Source organism: Cariama cristata, unplaced genomic scaffold, assembly GCF_000690535.1.
Source record: "Cariama cristata isolate BGI_N322 unplaced genomic scaffold, ASM69053v1 scaffold22581, whole genome shotgun sequence".
Lineage (NCBI taxonomy): Eukaryota > Metazoa > Chordata > Aves > Cariamiformes > Cariamidae > Cariama > Cariama cristata.
In genome coordinates, this window is record NW_009599000.1 from 8,804 (window position 1) to 17,332 (window position 8,529).

Below are 8,529 nucleotides of genomic sequence, written 5' to 3' on the forward strand. Positions count from 1 at the left end.
CAGGCAGGACTAACAGCCACTTGTCTTCCGAATCTGACGACTCAGCAAGTACTAACAGCTACACGCAGATATTTGGAGATGGGCTGAATAAGCAATCGGTCCCCTAGAAGGGAGCCTGTTCGGTAGAGGGAAAACTGGTGTCCTCAACTGGAAGACTTTGATCAGTACTGTAAATACAGAAGGTTTTTGCGATCATGATGAGAAAACCCAACAAATTGTCGTCGTCTTATACTTGGGAGGAATTCTTGCCATTATTTTGATCTTGCTATGTTTTAACTTAAAATATTACTATTTGTCCTTGATAACATATGCTAATCATAGGTTGCTGCTGAGACTTAGCATTGAGCTATGAAGAAGTCCTCTCTTTGGGATGGGGATCCTAATTTTTTTTGCCCTGTAACACAGAATTGCTGCTGAGACCACATGAACCAACAGTTTCACTGCAAACTACTGATTTCTTGAAATCAATAACAGGGCTTGTAGAATCTGCCTTCCTTTGTTTGGGATAAAATAATCCAAAAACCCCTCTCTCCTCCAAACCTTCATTATCTTAATAGGATGAATATTAAGCAATTTCCACATGTGAAAACCCAGTTGCCGTTGAGTGTCTGTGGTCAAGCAGTGAGCGGAGAAGCTGACGTGTGTGCGGTGATGGACGGCTCTCCTCTTGCATAGGAAAGGAGGGACTCTGCTCAGGAGTCCAAAAACATCTCGTTTCCTTGTGCTGAGCACCACATATGACTTGTGTTATGTATAGATACATGCCCTGAAAGCAAGCTTTCCCGGAGCAGAGCGTCTCTACCTGGTGCCGTTGCTTGTGCAGCTGATAGCTCCTGTTGTCCTCGGCTCAGGACCATCAGGACAGCATCGGTATTTGGCCAACTCAGCTCCAGGTCCGTGTGCATTTAGCCATGAGGAACTCAAAAATGTGAATACTCCTGAACTCACACACGTACTTGGCTCCCTCACCAAGGTGGGCTCCAGCTGCCTTTGCTGGGGGCTTTTCCTCCGGACACCCCCAAAAGCCCCTCATCCCATTTCTTTCACCTTTGATGTGGCTGGGAGAGGTTTGTTTTATTTCCTTTCTGCTGCTAATTAGGATTTCATTTTCCCCTGGCTGATACGCATCTGTGGAGTAAACCCAATGGAAATTGGCATTTCCTCCTTCGTGAGGTTAAAACAACAAAATGTAACGCACGATGTTGCCTGTTATCTGTTTCCCTCGCTATTTTTATGGATTTCATGGTGTTTCAATAAAAGAGCTGTTTTCAGATAAGAGCCAAGGATAATGAGAGCCCCCCTGACAGCCATTGTTCTGTGAGCCCTGCGTGGGTCTTGCGAGACAAACAGTTGGAGGCAGAAGTGGAAGGTTACATCCCTGCCCCTGGACAACCCTTCCTAAAAAAACCCCAAACAAACAAAACCACAAAAAAACCCACCAAAAATTGATTTATTAAATAATAACTACCACACTTTCAAAGTTGCTTAGGAAATATCTGGGTATCGCAGATCTCTTGGTCAGTCTGGGTGGAAAAAAACCCAACCCTGTGTGTTCTGGATGGACGCCAGCGACCAGGGGAAACCAGCGGCTCCTGCCTGGCTCGGCAGCAGCGTCCTCTCAGGGCTTTCCTGTCCTGCTCGGTTTTTGAGGCATGTTTTCATCATTTTTAAGGAATTGTAAGACTACAAGCTGTGTATGTAACGATGTCTGTTCCTGGATGGCTCCCCACAGGCGGAGTGTAGGGATTGGGATGCTCCTGAAAGCTGCCGGTTTTGGGACGGCTTCATGAGTGGTACGGCAGTAGGTGTTTGTTTCTGCTTAAATGAGTTCCATTCATTCGGGGACATGGGAAAAATACGCTGCATTGTTTGTCAGCGGCATCACAGAGGGAATAAGACCCTTCGGGGGGCGGATGAGGAAAATGCAGTAGTCACTTTGTTATTAATAGCAGCCAGCTGATGGTAGAGACAACCTGCAGGAGCTGGAGCTCCTCGCCTTTCCCGAGATATGCGGAAAGTGATGTGGAGCCGCTGGTTTGCCGAAAAGGTCCATTTTTGAAGAGTGTGAGTCTGTGTTGGAGTGTGGATGTGGGAGACCCATTGCTGCTCCCCCAGACATCCCAGTGGGTCTCCAGCAACCCCGTTTCTTTTCTTCCTGGTCTAATTCTGCAATTTTCCAGTATTCTCTAAAAGAAGCTGTTAAATCCTCTTGCAGTGCAGTCAACATCCTCCCGAGGTTTTTACAAACCAGTTGCCAACTGGTTAAATTGTAAATGGTGACAAACCCGACTGCCCTTCCCCTTGGCTCCCGTTTGCAGCTTTCTGGCCAGGAAAGGGTTTGCCCAGGTCCTTTTCCCAGGCGGTGCTGGGATGTCACGGAAGCCATGCCAAAGTAACCACACCACTGCCTGCCCCCGTGGGAGGACAGCTGATGGTTCGTGGGAGCATCGTGGTTTTGGTGAGGGTGGGTTGCTGGGGGCCGAGGTGTTGGCCAGGCTCCTCACGGGTTTGCTCTGCTCACCCTTATTCTCTGCTCTTGGTCCAGGTGAGACTTTTCGGCCGCCGCATGAGTACGTCCTCGCCCCACGATGGTCTCGCAGCCCACGCCGGCGTGGGTGCTGCTGCTCAGCTTGCTGGCCGGCTGCCTGCCAGCCGTGCAACCCAGGGACTTCACCGTCAAGGACATCGTCTACCTCCACCCTTCCAGTAAGCCACCTTCGCACGGGCTGCAAAGCCACGGGCGGCTGCGGCGCGGGGGTAAGGATGAGGGGAACTGTGTGTTAAGGCAGCAGAAACATCAGAGTTGAGCTTGAGAGCTGAGCCAAGATTAAATAAATGACCCCGGTACTCATAAAACCAAGTTGATGTAAAACCAGACTGTTGCTTCCTAAAGGGATTAGAGGACAGCTGGGGTTACCGGCAGGTGCTGAGCATGTCAGGAGCTTTTTGTTCACTATTTTCTGTTCCTCAATAACCTCTCTGGCCGTGAGACCAAGCTCCATGACCATGCGGTTTGCCCAAGCACGCCAATAGCTGTGAGCAAGGGCCAAATGCGACCATTAGCAGCTGTGGCACCACCCACTCCTGACTTTATTTCAGTAACTCCCTGAAGCAATGCTAGAGCAAAGGTATGTGTCTTTACATCTTCCGTGGACTCTCCTTTCACTAGCCTGTTTACTTTCTCACGTACAAACTTACTTAATTCTACGAGAAGAGAGCATTTGCAGAGCTGTACCTGCCATCTCTTCCCAGAGAAAACTCACGACCTTTCCAAATTTGGCTGAAAAATTTGTATTCTGTACAAGCAAGACAAAATTCCTGTTTTATGCCGTAACCATGACCTGCTAGAGGTCTGCGGTGAGAGAGTTGAATTTAATTAGTGCTGTTGTTTTGTCCCCGTCCCCCCCCGCAAGCTGTTCCTTGAGGGCATCACCAGCCCCACCAGAGATGCTCCCAGGTGACTTGCTGGCCCTTACCCAGAGGAGCCTGGGGACAGAAGCAGCAAATGCCTCTTGCTTCACCTTTCGTACTCGAACAAGGTCTGGCCCAGAGCTGGTGGGCAAGAGGAGGAGATGAAGAGGAGGGAGAGGTGATTTGTGGCCCACGAGGCTGCGGAGGTTCAGCTTACTTCGCTCCGTGGAGATAAACGTGACCAGTTCACCATTTGCCTTCTGAGAAGGTGGCAGCATCTTGAAGATGTACTGAATGTGCTACAGAAGCCCTGCCAGGAGACCACTTAAGAAGTTGTGCTCTTTGTTTGGCAAGAGAAATTAGGATAGAGTCTGCTGTTAAAAAATGGAGGTGCAGCAGATTTGATTTTCCTTTCCTTTGGGGACATCAGCCTGCCTTCAAAAGGGGTAGCTCATTTCCTCGGTGGGAGTTTCCAGAAGTATTTTAATCCATCTGATATTTTGTTATCGGCGCTGATAAAGTAGCAGTATTGGATGTGAGCTCTGATACCAAGAGAATGAGTACTCCTTGCTCACATTAACTCCCTTTGAAGTCAGCAGTGGGCACTTTTGCTGGGTAAACAGGGCTGAACTGAGCCCTTATTGTATCTGTACGTGACGTTCCTGCATTGCTATTGGTGATAGGATTTTTACAAATCGCAACCAACCTGATGAAGTTGACAGGTATACTTGTAGAAAGATAGGTCTAAAGAGAACAAATGTCGCTGTGTGCCTCTGAAAAGCATAGTAGGACCAGATTAATTGGCTCATTTTAACTGCACGTTGTCTATTCCTTTCAGCCACACCATATCCTCGTGGATTTAAGTGTTTCACCTGCGAAAAAGCAGCAGATAATTACGAATGCAACCGATGGGCTCCGGATGTCTATTGTCCCAGAGGTAACCAGCTGCATGGTAGCATTTAATTTAAACCCACCTTACAAGAACCGCTCGCTTTCCCCACCGCGGGACAGCTCTGAGCCCCCATTATTCCTTGCGCGTACTCGGATGCTGGTGATTGCTGCTCCTGCTTGTAAGCCTTCTCAACAAGAAAGATGTGTAAGCGATATGAGTAATCCTTTAAGCTTTTCTGTCTCTTTGTGGTGGATGAAGTTTAGGACTTTCATCTATTCCCTGTACTCCTCTAGCTCAGCTGGAAATTAAATCTGGTTGATGTTTATTTAAGGGTTGTATTTCTCTTGCTGGTGAGTACAGGACCGGTTCTTGCTTTGTTCGCTTCCCTCCCCTATGGCACAAGCCCACACTTCAGGGCAGCCTCTCTTCATCTGGCATCAAGATATTTTCAGGATTTTGGGCTCATGACTCCCATTGGAGTCTGAAGTTGGGAACAGCTCAGAAAGGGCTTTGGAATACAGGTACCCAAACATCAGTGAGATCCCCGGAGCTCCCCCTCCCTTACCACTTCTCTTTGAGATGCTCACAGGGCACTCAGATTGTCCGCAGCCCCTGAGGAAGCCCGTTGGGTTGGGTTGGGTTGGGTTTTACACGGGCTGCGTCCTCGCCAGCGTGGGAACCACTATGTGCGGGCAGAGGGATGCTGCTGCCGCGGATGCTGCCGGGGCTCGCTGCTCCCCTGGTGCTTCCTCTGGGCTCGGCAGCCCTGTTCAGCATCTATCCAGGATGTCTGTGGTCTGTTGTGGGGCGTTACAAGTGCCCTCAGTAAATATTTATTTTGGAAGGAGAAAAACAGTGACCTGCACTGAGGGGACAAACCAGCTGTGTTTGCAGCCTGTGCCGGAGCACGTTATCTGTCTGAGAATTTATTTGTTTTGAGCTGAAATCAGTACAACAGCGACAACAATAAAAGAGATCGGGCTGGTTGGCATCGGATGAGACCAATATTCACGGACACTCCCTGTTTTGACAGGAGTAGGTGGTAGTTAAATGGCTGCCTGTAGATCCCTCTGCAAGGAGAGAGACGTGACTGCAAGGTCTGCCTTTAGTAACAACCAGCAGAAATTACTTGACCAAAAAAACGCTAATCTGGAAAGCAAAGTTAGTACTTAACGTTTGTTATAGGGAGGGGAAAACCACGCTTTGGTGCATCCGTAACTCATCAGCTGTGTTCATCCAGAGCAGAGTTACGGTCACCAGCCCTCCCGCCAGCTGGTACAAACACCCTCTGTACGTTCATGAAGTAAGGAGGGGTTTTGAGCCGTGAGAAGGGGCTAGCTGGAAATCTGAGTCTATCTTTAATCTTCAGCACAGAGGACTTCTTACCTCTTTAGGCTGGAGGGATCCGATAACGTTTTAACTTCGGGCACAGCGCGTTAGTGCCCAGCCTGTCCCGACACGGCGTGCCTTGGGGCTGGAGCAGGGTTCTGCCTGCGGCACGGACCCCCAGCCCCTCACTGCCAGCTTTTGGGTGAGACCAGGGATCCCCCCCCGGTGCAACCGGTGTGACGGCGGCTGCCAAGGAGCAACTGCTGAGTCAGCAGTTACTGTGTTTCAGAGGAGCAGGGAATTGGGGAAAAGGGATGGGCACGATGGTTTGAAGGCTCCGTCCCCGTTCTGTTGCAGTGGAAGCAAAGCTGATAACGTCATCGCTCCCTGCTCTGCAGAAATCGGCCGTTGCTTTGGGATGCCTCGTCACCGACGGCTTCTGTTGACGTCTCTTAGCTTTACATCCAATACACTTCCACGCCAGAAAGCTTCTGTTAACGCAGCTTTTTTCTTTGTCGCTTTGCTTTTCAAATGCAATTTTGAGTTCGTGTAAGGAAGCGGCAGAAACTCAAGCTTGGGTTTGAGTCGTGACTCCAGGCGTGCTCTGGGGGCTGGGGTTATCGGCCCAGGTCATTACCTTGTCTCTGGGAGTCAGAGGGATACGCTCACGGCGTGGGCTCCCTCGCTGCAGTGATCCGAACCCTTGTTGGGTTAAGTGGTGGGACAAAACGAGAAAACTCCATCCTCCTATTATTATTCTTTTTAAGACAGAATGCTATTAAATCCAAGCAAAACAAAATACCTTCATTAACTACAATGTAGGACTTAAAGGGAACTGCATTTTGTCTATAATAAAATTCATTATAATGGAGACCGAATACTTGAATCCCTGTATCGAACAGAGATTAGGAAAAGCATTTCCTAGAAGGCAGGCCTCCTGCTATGCGTTAACCTTGTTTTCTGTTTTTTATTAGCTTCAGCTCAAGCAGAAACTGTGTTAGTGATCAAATTTGTATGGAAATACTGCACTCAAAATACTCCTGGTACTCTGTGTTTGGATGGCCTGTGAGTGGGCTGACACCTGGTGAAGGGGATGATGGCCACCACCACCGAGACGATGTTCCAGCACTGTTAGATGCTGTGGTTTGGGAAGCGGGCTCTCAAAAATCAACGTGTGACTCTGGGCCCTTTGAAATACCAGATTCAGTGTTTCCTTACCCAGTTTAAAGCAGAGAGGTTCCATTTCTCCTCCTGGAGACACGTACCGGCCTTGCTGGGTCTAAGGGGGGGCTGGTTTGCTTACATTTAGCCTGGATGTTGGTCCGCACCATGACTTCTGGTTTCAGTAGCTGGTTTCTTCATTCGTGCTCCCTTTAAGGTTACAGGAGGGTGCCCGTGAGGTGGACCCCACGGAGGACACGTGTTTTAGCGGTTGGGTGATGCTGCTCTAGGTCAGCATCGCTCCGGGCAGGTCGAGACTGAGGCAGTCTGTTGCGTATAGAGGTCTGGAGATACCTCGTAGCTGAAGCGCATTGCGCAATCTTTATGAGACAATTCTACCAGAGGAAGGAAAGATGCAAAAGAAGAAGAGATGATGGTGTCACCTGTCACACCGGGGATCAGTGTACCTCGACAGCCCTGAAAATCCCCTAAATGATCACACACAGCAACAATCTCGTTTTCAAATGCTTTTGTAATGGAATGTGTTGCTGGACAGCCTGAATATTACACCGCAATCAGCCTGACTCTCAAGTGCCTTTAAAGACGCTCTGGAACCGCAAAGTTTAGGACACAGATCTATGCTTTTTAGGTACGATACCACTGAGACCCGTCCTTACCCTGTGACCGTACCGCTGCCTGGCTTGGGCACCACGTTACTTAAAAGCATCGATTTTCACACTGCAATGCTTTATTTGAATTGCTCTAAATTTCTGTGTTATTTCTGGTAACATTTTTATAGCATTGGACCTGTGTTTTTCATGGGCTCAGCTTGGAGTCCCTCCTCCGGCCAGCAGCCTCCCTACCCGCGGAGGAGTCGGTATGGATTAGACTGGTGATGTTCCCCAGCTCTGCTTTGCTCTGGGCTCTCCCCTTGCTCTCTGGCCCAATCCATTTCATAGCGCCTGTCCTCATTGCGCTTAGCCTGCTCCGAGAAGAGAGGCAGACCGGAACGCAGTGCAAAAGTCAAATTAGTGTTAAGTGAGCGGATTTTGTTGCTTATTGTGGGCTTACTCTGTAGCTGCCTTGCAAGAGATGATAGCCATCAGTGTTGGCTGTGCAAGGAAAGGCATGCTTGGTTCCCCTGTGCGGGGAAAATACGTATCTCCAAGGTGATTGCACCATTTTTTTCTAAAAACACACTTGGAAGAAAGAATGAAACAGCCTTAAAAGAGTTATGGGGTGCTAGAAGCTTTATTTCTTCCATCTGGGACCTGTCAAGGGTGAGCCCCGCTGCACAGAGCGAGCCGCTGCAGGAGAAACACATACGGCTCCAGTGATGCACGCAGAGATTTGTTGGGGAACGGCACTTCCAGGCAAGGTCCTGGGAGAAACTCAAAGCCGTCGTGCAGAGAGTGCTCCCCTTGGGGTAAACCTGTGATCTTCACCCCTTAGGGCAGGAGAGCCTGGAAAACGCGTTCAAAGCCTCCTCTTGCAGCCCTGGCCGGTTTGAAGGGAGACAGCACACCGAGCATCTCCGGCCTCTGGCGATAAGTGAAGTCTGTTTGCTGTGGGTATCGCACTTTGAGTTAAGAGCAGGTCAAAGATATGACAGATGTCTGAAGGGTTTTATTACCTAATGAATAACGTGTTTAGTCGGCAATCTCGCTCGGCTGTTGCCGAATGCCTAAAACATGAGAAGTATGCGGGGCTTTGCCCATCGGAGACGAGGGCTGAAC

At 49.3% G+C, this 8,529-nt stretch overlaps 1 protein-coding gene across 1 annotated transcript in view; it reads left to right on the top strand.

Annotated features, from left to right (window-relative positions):
- Positions 1-2,588: 2,588 nt before the first annotated feature.
- Positions 2,589-8,529, top strand: part of LOC104168812 (ly6/PLAUR domain-containing protein 6-like) — an 8,443-nt gene continuing 2,502 nt past the window's right edge. The window contains exons 1-2 of the mRNA XM_009709532.1: positions 2,589-2,706; positions 4,250-4,348. Coding sequence (XP_009707834.1) covers positions 2,589-2,706; positions 4,250-4,348 — 217 coding nt within the window. The remainder of the gene's footprint in view (positions 2,707-4,249; positions 4,349-8,529) is intronic.